This window comes from Onychostruthus taczanowskii, unplaced genomic scaffold (genome assembly GCF_017590055.1).
Source record: "Onychostruthus taczanowskii isolate IOZ18803 unplaced genomic scaffold, ASM1759005v1 scaffold87, whole genome shotgun sequence".
Classification (NCBI taxonomy): domain Eukaryota; kingdom Metazoa; phylum Chordata; class Aves; order Passeriformes; family Passeridae; genus Onychostruthus; species Onychostruthus taczanowskii.
In genome coordinates, this window is record NW_024506662.1 from 956,174 (window position 1) to 977,289 (window position 21,116).

General features: G+C 39.1%; 1 protein-coding gene across 3 annotated transcripts in view; it reads left to right on the forward strand.

The window, feature by feature from the left end:
* Nucleotides 1-21,116, forward strand: part of MACROD2 (mono-ADP ribosylhydrolase 2) — an 852,083-nt gene that overhangs the window by 478,277 nt on the left and 352,690 nt on the right. For all 3 annotated transcript variants that reach the window (XM_041425155.1, XM_041425153.1, XM_041425154.1), the window contains exon 6: nt 17,944-18,065. In XM_041425155.1, coding sequence (XP_041281089.1) covers nt 17,944-18,065 — 122 coding nt within the window. The remainder of the gene's footprint in view (nt 1-17,943; nt 18,066-21,116) is intronic.

A 21,116-nucleotide genomic window follows, 5' to 3' on the forward strand; every position in this document is an offset into this window, starting at 1 on the left:
CCTCTTTACTTTCTTGAAAGCATCAATCCTTTGAAAAGGCTCATACAGCTGTGCATAATTGCCGAGACTCTGCACAGCCCTGAGCTGTGGAAGGGAATTAGCTCCCCAGAGCCAGGATGCTTTCCTTTGAGGGAAAACAGGGCAGGAACGGCTTCTCATCAAGATGATACCAGGTGAAGTATAGAAACCATTAAGTCCCATCTGGGAAGTCCAGCTCTCTCCATTGCAGGCAGAGATTCGTATAATACTGATTCATCAGCCTATTTGCTATGCTTTTGCTGTGCTAATTATTTTTATGGCTGTGTTAGTTGCTCCAAAGGCCATCGCTGACACTTTTAGGGGTGAAAAGCAAGTAAATTCTGAAGATAAGCTTCAGTTCAGAAAATAAAGGAATGTTTATGCTTAAAATTGAGCCCACACTGGCTGCAGGTCTGCAGCATTTTCATCCTTTTGAATTTACTGGGTCAAAACTTGGAGTAAGACCTATGATTTTGTTTCATCAGTTGTAGGTAATTCTAGAAATTCTGTTCAGCTTACAGAATTTGTGGAAGGTGCACAGGTTTCTCTTGATCCAGAGCTATTAATGACTATCAATATATGGTTAAGGGCTCACACTTTTCTCTTCCTGATATGGGAGAGGAAAAAAGTGCGTTCTTGACATAAATTAGGGCAGGAGGTCTTTCTCCTTTTCAATGCTATTGCAGCACATTCTAAACTCTACACACACCTAATTTCTAGTAGTCCAAACCTTCTGGTTTTGAATTTTCCTTTTAGTCATGGAAATAAGAATGGAATTCAAATTCACTGAACCATGAAGCCATTAAAGAGTCAAACACAGCGTTTGGAAGGGTCAGCTGGATAAAAACTAGACTTGAATATCCAAACAGCAGAGAATGCTCTTATTTGTTCTCTTTCTGAGAAGTTACCAAATAGGAAAAAAAGCACCTCTTTTAATGAGAATATATATTTGGCAATTTTATAGCTTATTGGTTAAAAGATATGTTTCTGAAGTTCTGCCTGTTTTCTTTCTCATTGCTTGTTCATAAACATCCCCTTTACATGACCTTAGAGATTCCTCATGGACTTTCTTGCAGTTAGTGGACTTTCCATGTCATCCCTGATAAATCTTTAAGAATCCTAAGACTTTCTCTTTTTAAGAGTTTTTGGGTTCATTCTCTGATGTAGATACCCCTCCTCTCTTAGAAGTCCTTTGCAGCACTAAAACATAGTGTTAGGTTTTCCTAGAAGTCAAGGAGTTTTTGGGTAACAAGTTTTGAGGAATAAATAAATTGTGTTCTCTCTCCCTAACTATACTGATACTGAACACACTTCTATCCATTGGGGTTTTTTGGGGTTGTGGTTTAAAATCTCAGATGAAAGGATTTGGGTGGGGTGCAAGCAAGTTCACTCTTATGGATCTTGAATCTTTTTTGAAAAAGCTTTCTGTGACCTTTAGCAAGACTGGACTAGTGAAAAGGATACTGTTCAAAGACTTTCAAATAAAGGTGGGTGCCAACTAGACTTTAATGAATTTTAAAGAACCTTCTACTTGTCTCTCTCTGTCTGTATTGCAGTACAAGAAATCTTTGCTTCCATATGAAGCAGCTTTATTTCTACCCAGGGCTCTATGTTTCATGTGTGCTATCTATTCTTAAAATGAAGTCTCAACAGTATGTGCAGCTTACATGCACAGTACCCATCTATCACTTGAAAGAAGGCTTTAATTAACAAAACCCTAATTTTCATGAGGTACTGAGCCATGATCTTGTAAATTCTGTGGCACAGAGAATCACTTAGTTCAGGTTCACTCATAACAATCCTCAGCAGCACGGTGTGTTTTATGACTGTTTAACAGATTTTGATGTTAATCTAGGAGCCCGTTCTGGAGCGACTTTGTTCTTTACCTTGTAAGCATATTTTGAATTAATTGTGTTAAGTTTTTAAAGCATAACTGTTATTTGCCTTCTGATCAAAATGTCTGGTATGTCTGAACTATTCACCCTGGGCCTCCAAGGTCATTCATTGCTCTCAAATCCTTCCCAAATGTGTCTTTGCTGCAGTACCTAGGCCAGGGTAGGTATCATTTTTGCAGAAACCACTCACATTTAACAACTGCAACAAAGTAAACAGGTTATGCCATTTCACTTATCTCCAGAATGTGCTGTGCAGGAGGAGAGGGCAGTTTTGGTGGCTTTTGCTTGATGCTCTGGCTGAGATGTGCTATTTTAAATGTGCTGCACTTGACACAAAACCAGAAGGTGGGAAGTGAGGCATCCTCGAGTCAGAGCTGGCCCATCGCCGCCTGCGACTGATCCAAAGTGACAGCAGCACGCTGAGCTGCTTTAACCTGCAAGGAGCTCTCCCTGCTCCCCAGGGGCAATTCCAGCATGCTGAAGACAGAAAGATGTATCTACAAGATCGCTTTCCCTGAAAATGCTGCGTGGGGCGAAGATGGTGGCTCTGCAGCAGTGTGAAAATGTTCCCTTTATGGGAGGGATGGCCCTGGGGCAGCAGTGCCTGCTGCTTTCCCTGCTGTTTCCCAGAGCCCTCGCTAAGCACTGCACGTAGGGGAATTCAAGAATGAATCCCTGTGTGAAAGGGGTTTTTTTCCCCTTCTTTTGAAGTATTATCACTTACAAGAAGCCATTCAGGTTGTTGCGAATGTTTTTTTAATGGGTACATTGTAAAGACAGGGCTCCCCCATAGAATCAAGAATGAGAAATGCTGAAATGGTTCCCTGACAATGGGAATAGAATGCCATTCGGACAGATTTTGAGCATTAAATATACAGCTGTTTATCCATAGCAAAATAGGAAATTGATAAGACTCAAAGCATTAGGTACACTATTTCAGGTAATAATAATGCATTAAACTAAGTTTTTATTATTTCATAATCCAAATGGCCCAGTATTTCACTGGGTTTTTAAACTATTCTGGACCTTTAGTACTATTTTTTAAAAAGACTGAGTAGAATCAAAAAAGTTTTGGGTTGGAAGGGACCTTAAAGCCCATCTAGTTCCAACCTTCCTTCCATGAGCAGGGATACCTTCCCCTCAACCAGGTCATCAAAGCCCCATCTAACCTGGGGGAATACTTCCAGGGACGGGGCATCCACTTCTTTTTTGGGCAACCTTTGCCAGTGCCTCACCACCCTCATTGGGAAGAAGTTTTTCCTAATATAAACCTGTTGTATCGTGCTTTTTGTTTTATCAGTGGGTCTATGGTTTGATTTGTGATTTAGTGCTTTTCCTGGTGCTGGTTTTTCCTTTTGTCTCCACCCTTTTCCCAGAAATGTCGTCAGCTAGTTTCTAGTTTCTATTTCTCCAAATTTTACCCATTTCCTAAAAACTGTTTTTCTTCCTTGGAAGTTTATTGGTTCGCTCCTGTTATTCCCCGCCTGGGTTTTTACTCCCAACTCTCCTGATTTGTTGGAAGTTGGGTCTGCCCCTGCCTTTCCCCTGAGATATAAGTCTTTGTCGGCCCCTTAGTCGGGGCCCAGGAAGAAAGAGGGGAAGAAACACCATCAAATAAAGTTTCCCTGGGACCCCTGTGCGCTGCCTGTGTTTTATTCTGCGCCGAAACAACTGACAACTGGGATTCAAGGAGCTCCAGGGGGAAAACTGCCGCCCCTCACTCTCACATCAGCTAGCGGGGAAAGAGAATTCTAATATAAACCTATCGCTTCAGATTGTAGCCATTCCTTCTTGTCCTCTCGGACTGTGCCCTCTTGTAGCCCCCTTTAGGCGCTGTAAGAGGCTCTAAAGTCTCCCTGGAACGTTCTCCTCTCCAGGCTGAACAGTGCCTCTCAGCCTGTCTTCAAAGAAGTCCTCCAGCCCTCTGAGCATCTTCATGGTCCTCCTCTGCCCTCAGCTCAGCCACTAATTCATGTCCACTTATTATCCAGCTTCTTATCTTGGGACTCTGGATCCCACTGCAGGTGGGGTCTCACCAGAGTGGAGCAGAGGGGCAGAATCCCCTCCCTCACCTGCTGCCTCTTGGTGCTTTGGATGCTACACAGGTGGTCTGTGGGCTGCCAGTGCACGTTGCTGGGTCATACTGAGTTTCTCCCACACCAACACCCCCAATTCCTTCTCTTCAGTGTTGTTCTAATTCCATTCTCCACCCAACCTATACTTGTGCTTGGGATTATGCTGACCCATGTGCTGGAAATATGTTTTTAGCAAACTGATGTGTTATTTAATATCTTCCTGATGCACTAATGTTATGTGAGCACACAGCATTATACCCATCTCTCTACTGCCAACATTCACACTTGAAGTGTGGACTTCTTTTGCGTTTTTGAAAAATGCGCATTTCGTAACATTGGAGTTCAGCATAATCTTTTGACTTCCCAAGCAACCTCTATTTCATATTATCAAGGAGCTACACTTACAGAATTTAAGTGATGCTTTTGTTCAAATTATTGATAAATTGTTTTTACTAAGATCAGAAAAATATGAGAATAATTTTATTTGAATCTAAGTAGTCTTCCTATTCAAGCACTATTGAAAAAAAACTTAATCCATGTTAGTATTCAGACTCCAGTTTTTTTAAGTGATGGTGCATTTTTGTTGTCTTGTCCTACTGATTTTGTGATGAGAATGTAGAATTAGATCTTCTGGTATCTGTGGCTTGTACCACAAATAAATATAATTGTACCCAACTTGTTCATCAGCCAGTAATTGAGAACATCAGCCATGGTTTCCATTTTAGTCTCAAGTTCCAACAGTTTTGTTTGTGGATTGGTTTTTTTGTTGTAGGTTTTTGTTTTTCTTTTTTCCCCTCCAAAATTTAGTGGAAGTGAACATGCATTTGCCTTGGCAATCCAATTTCAGGGGATGTTATTAGGGACTCCTTTTTGGAAGCATCAGTGTGTTCTTCTTGAACCTGAACCCTTGCTGAACACTAAGAGCTACTCAACTAGTTTTTACAATCTGTTGTCCTGTAAAGTAATAAATGGCCCAAATTTTCTACACACTAATTAAAATTCCATTTCTCATGAATTCCTTAATTGAGAGCAAGTCATTATGTGCTTTGTTGATTCTTAAGTGCAAAGATAATTGCAATGGGCAGCATGAAAGTGGTTTGATTATTGCCTGTCGACTCTTGTGAATTCTAATAGGTCTAATTGCATAGCATCAATTCATCATCTCAGCATCACTTTTTATTATTAGCTCTCTGAATTGTAATGTGCTCATAAAGAAGTGTAGTAGTATATCAAGGATGACATGGTACCTGGCCTATTGTAATTTTCCTTCCTTTCCTAATGTTACTAGAGAAATTAGAAGTTTATTATATGGTCCTCCTTTCTGGAAACTACTTCAAAATTTGTCTCCATGAAGAAAAGGATACTGTCTTCCTCTGAATTTGCATTTATAATTTCTCTGCTAAATGACAGTCAGTCCTATTTTTTTTTTTTTTTACTTTTCTAAAGCGTTCCCATTAATCCTGACCATAATGTGTTGGCTATGAAACATCTATCAAAACCTTTATGACAGGGTCCTTTGTTATTGCTGAACATTATTTAATTGATGAGGACTCTAATGAGGTGAAGTTCCCAACAAAACTTGGTTATATTAGAATTTCATTCTGTAGGAGTTCAGGAGCAAGGATGGGTTTTGTGGGAATTTGTTTGTTTTTGTGGTTTTGGTGGTCTTTTTTTTTTTGTTTTTTTGTCCCTAAAGCCAAGGGTATCGGGTATCAGTTTAGAAAATCTTGAGGATGGCTGAATATAACTAGAGAGGAACACAGATGAACCATGAACACTATCAGCACTAACACAGGGCAAAGGTTCCCATCTGAGTTTTTTTAAGAATGAAAAGATGCCTTTGTGCTTATGTTAAAGCTTTGCCTTTTTCTAAAGCTTCAACGTGTAGTGAAATCATCATCTGAGATTCCTCATCCTTGGCCTCTTCCATCTGGTACTATTTATAGATTTGTCAAACAACAGCCACCAACAGCCAGTGCTTCAAAGTGACTTTCCAAGTCATACAGCAGCCCAGATGGGTTTTAGCACTTGACTGTGGCAATGGCACCGTTGAAGCAATTGGATTTACCTTTTTTGGTGTGTTGTTTTCAGGCCTAGGATCCACATTGAAAACACTCACCTGCATAAGGTTGGATTGTTTGCCATGATTAGTATCAAGCATTTGGCTTGCTTTGAAAAAAAAACCACTGCAGTGGTATCACAAGAACATGTGAAAGTACATGTCTGTGTTTGATTTTCTTTTCTGCTGTCTTGCCCAACATGTTTTAGCTTGAATGACTGTATGTTGCTCAGCTGGTAAGGTCAGCCAAATGGTTTGCTGCTTCACGTGCTCTGATTTCTAGTGCTTTGTGAACAATAAGAGCTGACATTATTCTTGAAGCAATTGCTTTCACTGTGAAAATACCAGTTTGTCTTTCTGACAACTCACACAGTGCTGTGAAGTACAACTTTGCACATGGACTTCTAAAAAGTCCCTCTAATCCTCAGGCTGGTGTTCAAGCGGTAATGTGATTTTGCAGACATTTTCTTCTTTTCCTGGAGAAACAATGCATTCAATTTGTGGACACTGCAGGTGGCAAAATAACCATTTTGCCTCAATGACAACTGCAATAAAATTTACAAATATTTTTCTCAATATGGTTTCCCAGAAATGAAGCCATTCCCTTCAGCAAGGGACAGTCTTGGGTTTGGAAATGGCATGTGGTTCTGACACTTGTCACCCTCTCAAGTTTTGCCATCTCCCCATTAGGCTTTTTTTCAAAGGTACTGCTGCCTTTTCTAGCCCCAGTCTTTCTGGTTCCCAGTTCCTAAACCCCAGTATCCCTTTTGAGTGACTTGAGTTAGAAATTCTCCGCTGGTGATTATTGTGAAATGCTTGGACAGGCTAATGGCATGCTCCACGCTACAATATTACTGAGCACATAAGTTGACTTTATTTACATCTGTGTTTCCTTTACAGAGAGTTGAAGCTCAGGATTGTCCTTCAGCAGCTCTTTTAGCTCATTTACATGATTTTCCAGAAGGTTGTTTAAGTACATTTTTCTCAGCTGAGCTGAACAAGAGGTGACACCCGTGTTTCTCCAAGGGCTCTTCCTCGTGACATTGACATGGAGAACATTAACAGTGTAATAAGCCTCAGCAAGTTGCTAACAGTTCACTTTGCAATACATTTTTTGTCTTGAAAAAAAAGAAGTTTCCCTGTTTCTTATTTTGGTATGTTTGCTCGTGCTGAAAATTCGACTGTTTACAACTTACACTGATGCAAAACACTTTCAAGATGTTTGTCAAAGCTTGTTTTTCACTTGGAACCACAGAAGCACTACATATTGTATAAAATATCATACCACAATTTTTTGCTAAATACCCTCATTGGATGCCTTTCATGTTTGTACTTAGCTTTTTTGTCTGCCAGTGATTCTGAACACGTTTACTGGAGACTTTTAGCTCCTTTCCACCTCGGTGGTGCTTACCTCTGGTGTTGGTGAGCTGATCTGTGTTGTAAGCAGGCAGCCTCTGTACCCCAGCTGGCAACTTGCCTGGCTGAGCTGCTCACAGTCCATGACAAGGTGTATATGCCTTAATAAGAAATATGGCTCTGTTAGATGTTGTATTATGAGCACAATCCAGAGAGTAAATGGAGTAAAAGATGGAGTGGTGTTTTCTTGGCATTTTCTATTCTCTCCTTTTGGGATCCCTCTGAGCTGGAAGGCTGGAGAGATCAGATGATTTCAATGTGATGCTTGTGGTATCTGTGAAAGCTCAGTTCTGAAGGAAAATTGATAAAAGCATTAAGGGCAGAGTACCACGCCAGGCACAGCCATATTAGTTCCTTTATACCCTCTCCTGCCACGAGTCACATCCTGCTGCCCTGTCAGTGGAAGTAGGAACTGAAGGGAAAATTGTAAACTTGGGCTCAAATTTAAGGAGTCCTGAGAACAAGCAAGATGTAACAAGTTGTGGGGTGTGTCCTGTTTGCCCTGGGCAAAGGCTCTGGTGGCTGAGCATGTGTGTAAAAAAGTGGTGTTAGGGCAATCCTACCTCCACTGTACCCCTGCTCCCCAAGCAAAGTGGCTGCTCTCAGTCTTGATTAAAGACTTATATTTACTTAGTTCTGCTAAAACAGTAGTTGGATTTATTAACAATATAAATTAGCCTCTTTTCTCTTTTCATGTGAAATATTCAGAGAAATAATAGCTGTTTTTTACAAAGCATGCAGGTAGCAGGGTTGAAGCACTGAAGTTCTCTAAATCTGTAATTTTTCTCTGTGTTCCCTATCTATAGCATAGATAATCTGTTTATAGTCTGTGCAGACACACATCTTTCTATCTCCCTCCTCCCTCTAGGACCAGGTTTGCTTGTGCCCTGCCTCCATCATCTGATAGGTTTTCTTGTAGGATGAATTGTAGAGTGCTGGATTCCAAGTGATAATATTTGTCTCATTGCCAGCTGATGAAACTAAACTGTCTTTCAAACTAGAGAGCATCTCTAGGGAAGAGCTGGGGGGAGAACGGTCAAAGGAATTTGTCTTGGCATGTACAGAATTCTCATAGCTTGGTTTCTGGAATATGTTAATATCAGGAGGGTGCTTTACTGTGGTTTCAGCCACCTAGAATTAAAATACAATTGATGACAGAAAGTGAGATTCCTCTTCTAGGCAAGAAGTCTCATCCTGTGGTTCAAAGAGCTGTCCAGTTATTTCACTTATCACATCTATGTAAGGCAATAAAAGTGGCACTGCCAACTGGAAATCTAGTCAGCTTATAAAAATGAGTTGAGCTTGCTTTCAGGTGCTGCATCATATGTCCCTGTTTCCACTGTCTGTGTTTGACTGAGTTTGGGAGAAAGGGTTCAGTAGTAAATTTAATTTTTTCCTCTTTTTGTTGTTTTGTGGTGGGCTCATAGACATAGTAGGGCAACCATCTCTTAAGGAACTGACTATAGACAAAGATCTGTTAAATGCAGCTTGCTAAAAGTATAGAGGATAAATACTTCAGTTCAAGTAAATTAGAGACTATGGTTTTCTTGTGAAAGTAAAAAGGTGGTAAGAGTGAGATTTTTTAGTCATGCAATTTAAAAGATGAGATGCTAAGTGTGCATTCCTTCATCCTGAAGATGTGCTCTCATTTCCCTTGCTGGTGTTTGGATCCTTGTTACCTTTAAGCAGTAGTCTCACCAATTTCTGTGAGATTGCTCCCAAGTTAAGAAGCAGCTTTCCAGTTTGGAGCTATAAATTGCTGTGTTTATTGCTGTATAGACTGGAGTCCTGTAGCACAGTTCAAATGAATCCTCAGCTCTGTCTTTTTAAACTGGGGTTTATTGTATTTTAAAAAATATTTAATGGTTTCAGTCTTTTAGTTTCTAACCTTCTCCTCCATCTACATCCACGTGGATTTGAGAGGTGGTAAGTGGTACCAAGAGCTGCATAAGGCTCTCCTATCTGTATTGCATTGTTTGTGGCAAGGGAAATCTTGAACTTTCCTTGCATGGTTTCCAGTATTCAAACTTGAAAATTAATTAGGCTGATTTAGCTGCCACTGATTTCTTTAGAAGATACATGGAGAACCTGTAATTTTATAATATTTTTCTGTTTTTCTTGAAGAAGACATGCAAAATCCTTCTCAAGGCATCTAATTTCTGCTGCAAGGGATATCTAGATTAGAGAAATGTCAAACAGAATAGATGTGCTCCAATTTCTAAGGTGAAAGAAGTTTGTTTATTCCCAAGAAAACATATAGTAATAGTAAACTAATTTAAAAAATGTGGGAACTTTTTGTAATGTACTTCCCTTAAGAAACAGATGCACAACTGAAGCCATGAATACAATACATTTGTCTTTGAAACTCTGAATCATACTTTTGCTCTTGAAGAAGCCAATAAAACTTCCTCTAAAGGAAACAATTCTTTCAGTCTTTTTAAAAGTCTCTTTACCTGAAGTGATCTGATTAAAAAATTTGTATCCCTTCAATGGGCAGATAAAACCAATGCTGGCAGTTTCCCCTCATTTCACCTGAGGTTATTCTGCTGCTAATGTGTGATTAAGGGTTGTTTAGTTTGGACTTCTGGAAACCTCCTGCTGTAATCGCCAGTCCTTTCAAGTGAAGATCAATGTTTTGTAAGTTTTTATGCTAATATTCTTAATTTTTACATGAAGGACATGTAATTTGAGTGATTCAATAATTTCATGAGGGAAAGAAAGCCTTGAAATATTGGCACAGTATCTGGGGATCTGCTTGTATTTAAGATAGCCCATGGCATGGTAAACATAACATGTTGGATTGTTTTCTTTGTTTCTTGGGATGTCTTCCTTTGTTTCGACATCCCTACAATGAACTTGATCAAATAATAGAGATTTTTCGTAAGAATTCCTGGAAGGTACCAAAACAGAATTTGCACAGAAAAAAAAAATCCATTTTAAAATAGGAAATTAAGAGCTTTTGCTATGGCTTGTTGTTAAATTATCAGAGCACTCTGTAGCACTTTTCAGCACTCGGAGGAGAGCATAACAAATTTAGTTCTGAGTATTAATCTTTTCTGGATAAAAGCAATCTGGTACTATGTTTTGTAATGAGGCTGAGTGAGGTTTTCTGTGGGTGGTTGGGTTTTTTTGGTTTTTTCTGTTTTATTTCTGTTTTGTTTCTGGACTTCTGTTTTATTTTGGTTTGGTTGTTTTGCTGTTTTATTTTCCCCATATCCTAAAGGGTGTATTTATGCTTTAATTGTGCAATATTCCAGCAGAGGTAACTAAACTCACTTCAACAGAACTGGGCTGGACACTGAGAACAGACAATGTGTGACAAGAGAAGCTGAGAACATAAATGAGCTCATTTCTGATTTCTGTGCCTGTGTAATTAATCCAATTCCAAAACTAGAACTGAAGGTAACTTAATCCCCATTTGCATTTTTATGACTTGATTTGTGTTGCATGTTTTTATGGGTAATATTTGTGAGATTCTCTACTGAATCAAGAATCAATCGAGATTAAATATCCCTTAAATTTACATGGCTGGTGTTATATCCTTCACCAGGTTGTGGATTTTGGTGTAAAATCTGTGGAGTGGTAGACTGAAAATCTGTCTTAGTTTCTAAAGAATAAATATTTTCAGTTTAGGGAAGCAAGTTTATTGTTGAGTGTTGAAAAAGCCTTATCAAATGATTTTAACCCAAACTCGCTCATGGACATCTTTAGCTATTCAATATAATAAAAATAGAGACTCTTTGTGGCTCATGCTTTTTTATATGTAGCAAACATAAAGATTAGAACATTTTTGTCTGTAGCCCTGTCCACTTGTGAAGAATAAAAGTCAGTGAAAGGTGGAAAGCATTGCTTGGGTCGGGGTGTCACTTGGTGCGTGTTTTCATGAGCCACTCGATGAGGAGGGTGCTTGTCTGAGCTCCTCTGCTGCTACAGCAAAGTGAGGTTTCCTCCAGTGTGTGGGGGACAAAATCTGCTTGGGGCAGCACAATTTCATCTCTTCTGTTTTTTCTAGGTATATTAAGGTCATTATTTGGATAGGAAGGTAGGGAACAAGGATAACATTTGAGTATTTCTGCTGCACATTCTTCCAGCAGAGATTAAAAAAGAGACCAGGAATAACAAGTCCTGAATGTCATAGCTTCATGTTCAGTCTTGTCATGTTCATTTCATGTTCATTCGTATCACACCATGAATATCCCAAGCAGAGCTGTTTCCTTTTAGCTTTGCACGTAGGCAATTATTTCCGTGGAAGTTGTGGGGCCGTCTGTCTAGCCGCTGCCTTGACGTCTGTCATCGTGGCACTAAATTGCTTTGTAAAACCTATTACTTTGGGATACAGTGCAGTGTCTCTTAATTGCACCACTTGCTTCTCCTGCCTGAACAGAGCCTACTTTTGTTTCCAGTGTTAATGGTGAGGCCCTGATGGCAGAGCGATGCTCTAAGTTCACTGATGGGAGGGGAACTGCTCTGGGATTACACAGACATACTCGGGCCTTGTATTTTATGACAAGCCTGAGTGCCAAAGAGGCTTGGGCTTTCACTTGTGTGACTGAATTCTCTGGCTGGCTGTGGAGGCAGTGGTGTAACCATTGTAAACAAGCTCTCTGTGTTTTTCAGCTTCCCACGGGCGCTGAGCGGTCGCTCTCTGGTAAATGCAGGCTATTGAGTGCAAACTTCAGCAGCTCCCCACAGGGGCTCTCAGACTCAGCAAATCCCTCGCCTCTCCCTTTGGGAATATTGTTTTCTGACTGTCTGTGCTGTCTTATAGTTAGGATATACCTCTAACCCACGATGAGGGATGCTGGTTAATAATTTACAGTAAATATATTCTTTACCTTTCCTTGGCAGACAATGCCATTTAAGTGAAAAATTGCTTAAATATTTTACACAAAATGACCTCTAGATATTGTAGCTTTTGCAGCTAATGAAACATTTTTTTGTATTCACCCAAACCAGCTAATTAATCACTGAAGGCAGTTATAAAAGGTACAAAGTTCACATTGAGCAGTGATTATTGCCCCAAGCCTGAAAACCTGAAACTGACTCTTTAACTGCTCATAAACACAATATATACCTGTACAAAGCAGAGAAATGCTTTTGAACTTAGGAGTTGTATTGTATGTGGTCACACACAGCATTCAGTGATTTATAAAAGATGTCTTACATTTATAATATTCAGCTCTGCTAATCTACTTTTGGAGACACAGAATTAGACTGCGGTCCTGTGGGATTCATTTCAGCTGCACTTAAACTTAACAGTTGTTTTCTGCATGCTGAAAATGCACTTTTTATGTGCAAGTGCATGTAGCTAGAAATAGAAAATGAAAAAGCTGAGCAATTTGTATCCTAAAGCAATAGGCTGCTCACCTACTGGCCATCCCTATTCTTCAGGAATGTATGAGTATCTGGAGGTAATTCCATTTGCCACCAGCTGAACCTGAGCTCAGATTCCTTTTCAGCACCAGTATGATGGATGCTAATTCTATAAATCAGCTGATAATATTTACAAATGGAGCCCTCAATGCTCTGAATTTTTACAAGCTGTTTTTTTTTAATTCAGTGGTGCACACAGTGCAGTACCTTCCTTCTTGAAATTCATATGGTTCCCTCTGTGACTGACAGGGTCCAGCTTCCTTGTGCAGTTGGGTGGATGGGCCAAATGTGTAGATGAATGTGTAAATGGGGTGAAAGAGAGAAATATGTAACTGATTCTGGCTGTGGTTCATTAGCGCTGTGAATGCACCACACTCACTTCTGTAAGGGAAGGAATGAGATAAACTTATTTGTACTTTTTTGGTCGTTTGGAAAAGCTCACTGTGCTAATATTTTTGCCATCTAGTGTCACATTTTCAAAGAACAAGGGAAGAGTAAATTAGACTGTCAGTCCTCCAGGTTGGTTTTTGAAGCACAGTCACTTCTTTTCACCCTTTTCAACTGGAAGTCGTGTTTCATCCTTGCTCACACTGCTCTGCCCTTTCTTCATAGCAGTACAGGCAAAAACTCGTGTGACAAAAAAAAAATCAAATTAAGGTGTATGGATTGAATTTTTAAGAAAAAGACCTGGGAAAACAAGCCTCATTGGCCTTTTTCTGCATAAAATTTGTACTCTATGGCAGTTGTAGTTTCATTTCTGAAATATCTCCTTTCCTTATAAACACTGTTTTAAACCAACAGCTTCATTAGCATTAAAAGCAGTTTGATCCATGGTTGTGGCCTGAATCCCAGATAAGGAGATACCTTCACTGGGGGCTCTCCACCTCAATGTACTATTAAAAATGTAAGCAAACATCTCTGCTCTGTGTATGCACAGTGATTTGCAGACCCATGGACTGCAGCTTTCTTTTTAATGAAGTTTCCTATCAGTGTGCTTGGCTGGAAAACTGACCACAGTAAATCAGCAACTTCACAGCAGTGCTAGCAGCTTCTTCTGACATTAAAGTTATAATACTACAAATTATTAGAATGGCATTCTCTGAGTGATGACCGTTCCCTTTTTTGACCTGTTTACTTGGTTTTGAAGATTTAAAAAAAAATGTTTTGGTTTTTGGGAAATGTGTGCATCCCTTACTCCTATTTGACCTCACTGAGAAGCGCTTGGACCCCAAAGGGTACAGATGCTACAAGAGCAAATAGGAGACAGCTTTTCCAGCCAAACTAAATATTTTTTGAGTTTCTCAATATATTCCCCAATTTAAAAGTCTTTAAGTGATGAGACCACTTCTGTGTCATGCCATTGTGTCCACAGTGTACCTTCAGACCATGTCATGCCACCCCCACAGCTGGTGCTCCCAACTGCTTTGCTGCTGCAGTTGTTTTGCCTTCTCTGGTGAAACTAATTCCTATGAATCTGTCCTGTGGCAATCCTTTACTGTTGTATTTTCCTTCAGAAAGCCCATGTTCTTCCCCAGGGTGGATCCCTGTTCTGGCTGGGTGTGGAAGGTGCCAGCTAAGACTTGCATATCCCTGGTTGTCCTTGCCAACAGTGCTGGAAGTTTACGGTTGAGGCTGGCTGCTGTAGTGGGCGGTCAGAACAGCAGGGCAGCAGTTCTACGCTGAATTTTCTTGTGGACAAATGTCTATACACCTCCCCTATGGCACATACTCCTCCATCCTGCAGCTTTATGCAAGGGATAATATGTGAGCAGAAAGGAAACTATTGTGACAGACAAGCTTGAAGTTTGACAGCCTTTGTTGATGTATTAAAAATAAATGGTGCTGCTTCAGCCTGTGAAGTCTGATTCTCTGCATGAACCCAAGAAGGGGGAAGAGCTGTTTTGTTTTCTGGTTTGTTTCCTTTATGCCTGTATAATCTCAAAGGGTTTTGCCCACCTGCAAACTTTAAGGTATTTTGGAATAGTTAAGCAGAATAAGTTCAGTGTAGTTGAGCTTACTGTAGTTGTAGTTTCCTATGTAGTTTAGGAAATATATGTGTACATTGATTTTATTGTCAATGTCCAATCATAAAATTACTACTTCCCTCTTTGTCTGCTGACCATCAAGCACTGGCATATTAGTAATGCTGCTCTGCTGATACAATCTTTGTCATGTGTTTCAGTATAATAATGTGCCTAAGAAAAGCATTTCGTTGCCAATAATATGTTGTAAACAGTTACAACAGTTGTGATATTTTATAAACCAGTTCACAGAATCACAGAATGCTTTGGGTTGGAAGCGAGCTTAAATGTAGTCTAATTCCAAAGCCCCTGCTATAGGATGCCTCCCATTAGATTGGGTTGGTGAGGGCCTATTCAATTCATAACCATCTTTTGTGTCCTGTCTAAAGAACCACCTCTTATGGACTTGGAAAAATTTAAACATAAAAGCTAATAACTGCATTAAAGGTTACTTATTTATGTGAAGTATCTGGTACAGCAATACAGGATTGCTGATGAGTTGCTATGAAAATGCTAAATTGGGAAGTTCTGCAAAAAAGGTGACAAAAACATTTTGCATTTATTGAGGAAAACTAGTGTTATTAAACTAGTGTTTAATAATGAAAGATGAAAGGAATGGAGCTAAAGATTTAGTGAGTGAAATGCATCTAGAAATTATACTGTGGGAGTTTTATACAGAAGGACCCTGGCAAGAATTTGGTACTTGGTCTGTTCCCCAAAACTCCTTCTTGCTTTTAATTAATCAATGAATAATTTAAGCCATTATACTTCAGCTTTCAAGGAGCTGCACATTGAAATGCAAGAAACTCAGCCTTAGCCAAAATAGAGAAATATTGATGATTCTTTTATTTTCTGCTTCATCCTTTACACATGCTTTTAAAGTTGGTTTTACAGTTGTTCCTTAATTTTCTTGTTGGCTGCTGGGTATTGTGAATTCAAAATTCATCAAGGTAACTCCGATCTTGGTGTCTGTAAAAGTAGAGGGAACTTGACTGCCATGAGATTCATGAGTATTTTCCTTTCCCTGTAGAATCATTTAGGCTGGAAAAGACCTCTAAGGTCACTGAGTCCATCCAGTAACCCGTGCTGCCAAGTCTACTGTTAAATCATGTCTCTGGCTCCGTAAGTGAAGTTCACCTGTTGTAAAATAAAAAAACAAGGGAAAAAAAGTCGAGAAGTTGTTGGGGTTTTTTTTCCCTTTCTCTGAAGTTGCCAGAACTTCCAAATAGAAATATTCTTTGGAAAGTTTCAACCTCCAGGAAACTGCTATACTCATGAACAGAAATAACAGTCTTTGGTAATGGAAGTACTCACATAACCTTATCTCTGCACACAGAAGCAAATTTTAAACTAGCTCTTTCCTTTTTTCAAGTCCTTTCTTAATAGCTCTCAGTTTATGATAGTAGCTAAAAAACATGTAAAAGTATAACTTTTTTCTGAACTCACAGGTTGTTTTGGTGTCCTGCTGCCATCCCCCTCGTCAGTGGATAAAGTGGATAAACTGTTGAAGGTTCAGTGGTAGGGAGGGCTCTCTGGAGTCACTACCTGGCAGCTGTGACATTCAACAGAAATTACCCAGTCTGTCCATCTTGTTCCCACAACTGGAGAAAATTACTGTGATCAAAATGGAAAGAAGAGTTCTCAACCTTTTATTTACTTCACAGGAGGGAGGGGTTTCTGTAGCAGTTGTGAAGTTTAGCTCTTACAGTTTTCAGTTTCCATCACAGTGGATTCCTCAGTGTTTCTGGGCACTGGGACTCAGATGTGCTTTTATTTCCTGATTTATCAATACTTTGTGGCTATAGAAAAGATTCTGAATTTTTCAGAAGATTATGGCTGAGGCTAAAAGCCACATTTTAAATAGCAGAGAGCAGGACTTGACAGATGATGTCTCAAAAAAAAAAGAAGTGTGCATTATAATGTTATTTTGTCCATTTTCTCTTATGCTTTGGCATTTGTTGGATGGAAATCATCAAAACCAGCTTGGGCAAAGAACAATGGTGTTAATTCTGTAGGATTTGTGAGTAAATTAAAATATTCTGGAGTGTAGCAATAGCAGATGTTGCTTGGAAACCTGACCCACATGGGACAGAAACACAGCCTAAAAGGGGACCAGCAGTACTGCAGTTGAAAGTGTTGGCCTGATCCCTGTTAGTACAACATTGAAAATAAAAATAGTGCCACTGTTTATTTCTGCTATACATTGTAGGAAATTATAAAGAAATTAAAAAGAAAATCTGCCACCATAACTCATTTTCTTATGCTCACATATACTATAGAAGCATGATGTGTAAAAAGTAAACATTTTTCATAATAGTTGTGGGGATAGGAAGGGGGAGATCAAAAAAAATCATGGTACCTTTTAATTTGTAGATATCTTTTCAACACTTTTTTACTCCAGGCTCTTAAATTTATTTTTCTTTCAGCACTGTAGAGACTTTGATTGATTGCAGCATCAGATTTTGATGAGTCCAAAGGCATCACACCTGAGATGACTGTGCTTTCTCTTTTTGCTCGTTATAAATTTCTTCAAACAGAATATTTTGTTTTATTGCATGGCATCTCCATCTGGTCTGATGTGAGAGGAAAGCATGTTTTTTGAATAACCAACACATTCCTAAGTTTCACCTCTTCTTCTTTTCAAATGGTTACTGAGGAAAAACAAAGATTACCTATGTATCACCAACAATGCTGTGGTTCTGTATAGGGAACTTTCCCAGTGAGTGGGTTTCAAGGATTGAGAACAACTGTTTCAAAGTTCTGCAGTATTTACAGTTGTAGAGGCTTTAAGATATAGAGGACTTGTGCAAACTTTTCATCTCTCCAGTGTGTGCCTTGCAGTAGACATGTAACAAGCATTCACTGTATCTTTCACATGTTCGCCTTTAATCCAAATCCTTCAAAATTTAACCTTTACTGATTTATGTTTAATTATTGCACATGTAGACTATGATGTGTTTTCCAGATAAATACATTTGTTTATTGTTGTTATTTGTACCTCTGTGTGTAGCTATAATACCAGATTGAATTGGTGTGTGACACAGTAGCATCTTTTAATGTTTATCTTCTTTTTTTATTCACTGCAGATGTGATCCATACTGTTGGGCCAATTGCAAGAGGCCATCTCACTGACACTCATAAAGAAAACTTAGCAAGCTGCTATAAGTCCTCTCTGAAATTGGCAAAAGAATACAACATCAGATCAATCGTAAGTATTGTGGGAGAGCACATTATTGTTTTTTCTGGTTTGGATCTTAACTTTCCTTGATATAGAATAATTATGATTGTAAGCTTCCAGATACATTTCTTACTCTTCATACTATGAGAACCCAAAAAATTAAACATTATTTGTCCAGAACAGTTGCTAGATGAAAGGGCTAAGCTTATTTTAGGAGTTGGGCAAAGTGTGCCTGGTAGTAGGAGTACAAGAAGCTGTCTCATTAAAGGAGGGAGGAAGCTGATCCCATGGCTCATTCTTATACTGTATTATTTATTAAAAAAAAACCTAAAAAACCACTGGTCAGGAGGATAACTGCATGCAGTATAGCCTTCTAAATAGCTAAGAAGTGATTAATTTGTTACTTATTAACAGTTCTTCCTAAAAATAAGGGTATTGGTCAATTGTTACTGGTTTTAACACCCTCTCACCAAAATCGATCATAAAATACCCTATTATGTGATAATTTCATTGAATATAAAGTTCATTGAACTTGAAATACATAGTACAGTGTTTTCCCTCAAAGTGCCAAATTTTCAAAGGCCACAGAGGAGAGGAGCTTTTCCCTCTCCAGTTCCACAGCTTTAATTCTGTAGCTGACAAGGCTGCAGCTTAAGTCTTCACATATGCATAGGTTAGTTCCTTGTAGGTTTGACAAAGAATTTGCATTCTAAGCCTGACTTTCACACCTTTGGGGTCATTTTGGCTTGTTCTATGATAGCACATACATTAGAATGCAAACATACACACAATCAATCTTAAAAATGTCAGCTGAACCAATGGTGTTTTATGAAGATGTAATATTCAGTAAGAGGAAGCTATTAACACTGAAGTATCACAAATGGAAAATAAAGCTTTTTGAGGAGAGGGGCAGGACAGTTTGTAGGGCTTTGAACTGAAGTTAGATGTGCCCTTCAGAGTCAGACCTGAATATCACTTATGTCTTTCTTTTTGGTGAGAGCTCTGCTCTTCAACACTTTTTGTGCTCATGACATCCTCTCTGCTTCTCAAAATGGTGCCCAGCAATCCCTTTTTTTGTCATTATACAAACCATTGTGGGGTCTGTTTTCTTTGGTGGATTTTTTTTTAATTCTAGGCATAAAAATTAGATCTCAAAATAACCTAGGGTTGGTGGGCATGTTTTGAACCCCTCTCTGGTGTTGTTTAAAGACTAAAGTATGTTCATGTCCTGTTGCAATTGTTATTGGAGCCAGTAAGAGCTTTGTGCAGTTGTTCCTACATCCATCCTTGTTTCTGCCTGCTCTGGGCAATTACAGGCTTTTAGGGCATTCAGATTAGTTTGAATAAAGTTCCTGATTTGATGTGGGAAAACAAAAACAGAATAGTAATTGTGAAAGGGTGTAAAAAAAGAGTATTGAAATAACAAAGGAAAAGCTTTACTGGGCATTGGTTAATGCAGGTAATGCTTGTATATGTAGAGAGTCCGTAATTTTAGGACATTCTAGGTTGGTAGCATGGTGTTTAACATGGAATAATAAAAAGGGATTGTACTAATGGAAAACTAGCCTGGTATTTCATGAAAACCAGCCTGATATTTTGGGAAACTTGGCCTGATATTTTAATGAGAAAAGATAACCCCAGGAGAAATCATACACAGGTTATTTCCTTGCTGGTGGTTAAGAGTTGTTGCCTGTGCACCTGTTTGAGATAAAACAGGCTCAGCACCCAGACTTGCAGAACACAGCTGCACAAACTGAACAGGAGCCAAGAGCCATTCATTCATAGCAGCATTTGGAAGCTTAGCAAGCAATATGGATTTTAAAGGCCACATGACAGATCATGGACTGTTCTGAAAAGCCCTAAGTCCAGTGATTTCAGTGATGCCTTGAGAAGTGAAGGCTACTTGAGTGGTCCTAATGACCAAAGCAAGCCTGGACAAAAGTAAGATGTATAATTCATTCAGTTAGGGAGCAGTAGTTTACTGTGAGTCTGAAGGAAAGAAATGCAATGTTTAAGTGGGTTTCACAAGATCCAGTACTGTTGGTGTAGAGGGAAAGAAAATAAAGTGATTTAAAATATCCACAGATTTCTGAGGCTTGCAGAGACCTGATAGAGTGAGCAAAGGATTCAAACTGACTCAAATAGACAACATTTGAGTGTTGATTGGATTATGGCAACAGAAATACTTGCAGTCTGAAGAAGACAGACAAAAATTGGGGGGGAAAAAAGTTTACCTGTGTAAAATAAGGAAGAGAAAATCAGCTGTGCTGATGGATGGCCTATTTTGATTGCCTCTTTAACAAGAAGATGAAGTAAGTAGGTGAATGAGAAAAACGAGGATTTTTAAAGTAGATTACGAGTAAAAGGAGGAAAAGCAATATGTTAATGACACATATATAAATAGGTATTGGTGATAGCAAGTTGCAGTGTGCTAAAAGAATTAACTAAACCAGAGAGCATCAGTGCAGTAGCAATTGTAATAACTGAGAAGGAAGCAGGAAGACATGGGATTGTAACAGCACAGATCTGTTACCTTCAAAACATAAAGGACAAATCTAGAAATTATTGCAAAAAAGGAAAAAGCCCCACCACAATCGGAAGTATTTTGAACATGAATTGTGTCAAAGGAGTTAGAATTGCTGGAGGCTTTATGAATAGAGGGTGATGATGAATTGCAACATATTGAGCTGGACCAGCGCATACAGGGTGACTCAGGGTGCACCACTAAATGCAGTTTAATTTAACATCTTAATGATTTTTGAAGAGTACATAAACACCTCATTAATTACATTTATAAATGGTACTACAATAGGCAGTGTTGCAAGCACTGGAAAAGGACAGAGATATATGATAACAGTTGATCAGAAACTGAATAGAACCTCATCAGTATCCACTCCAGTACCAGAAGGGAGTTTCTGCCTTTGTTGCAATGGAAGAGAGGTCAGAAATGTAGTTGGCAGCTACAGTGGAACTCAGCACAGGAAATGATGGAGTAGCATGTGGTGGGGAAAAAAACCAGTTCACAAATAGTCAAAGTGTGTCGGAAAACCAGCACAATGAGGAAATGGTCTTGAATAGTAA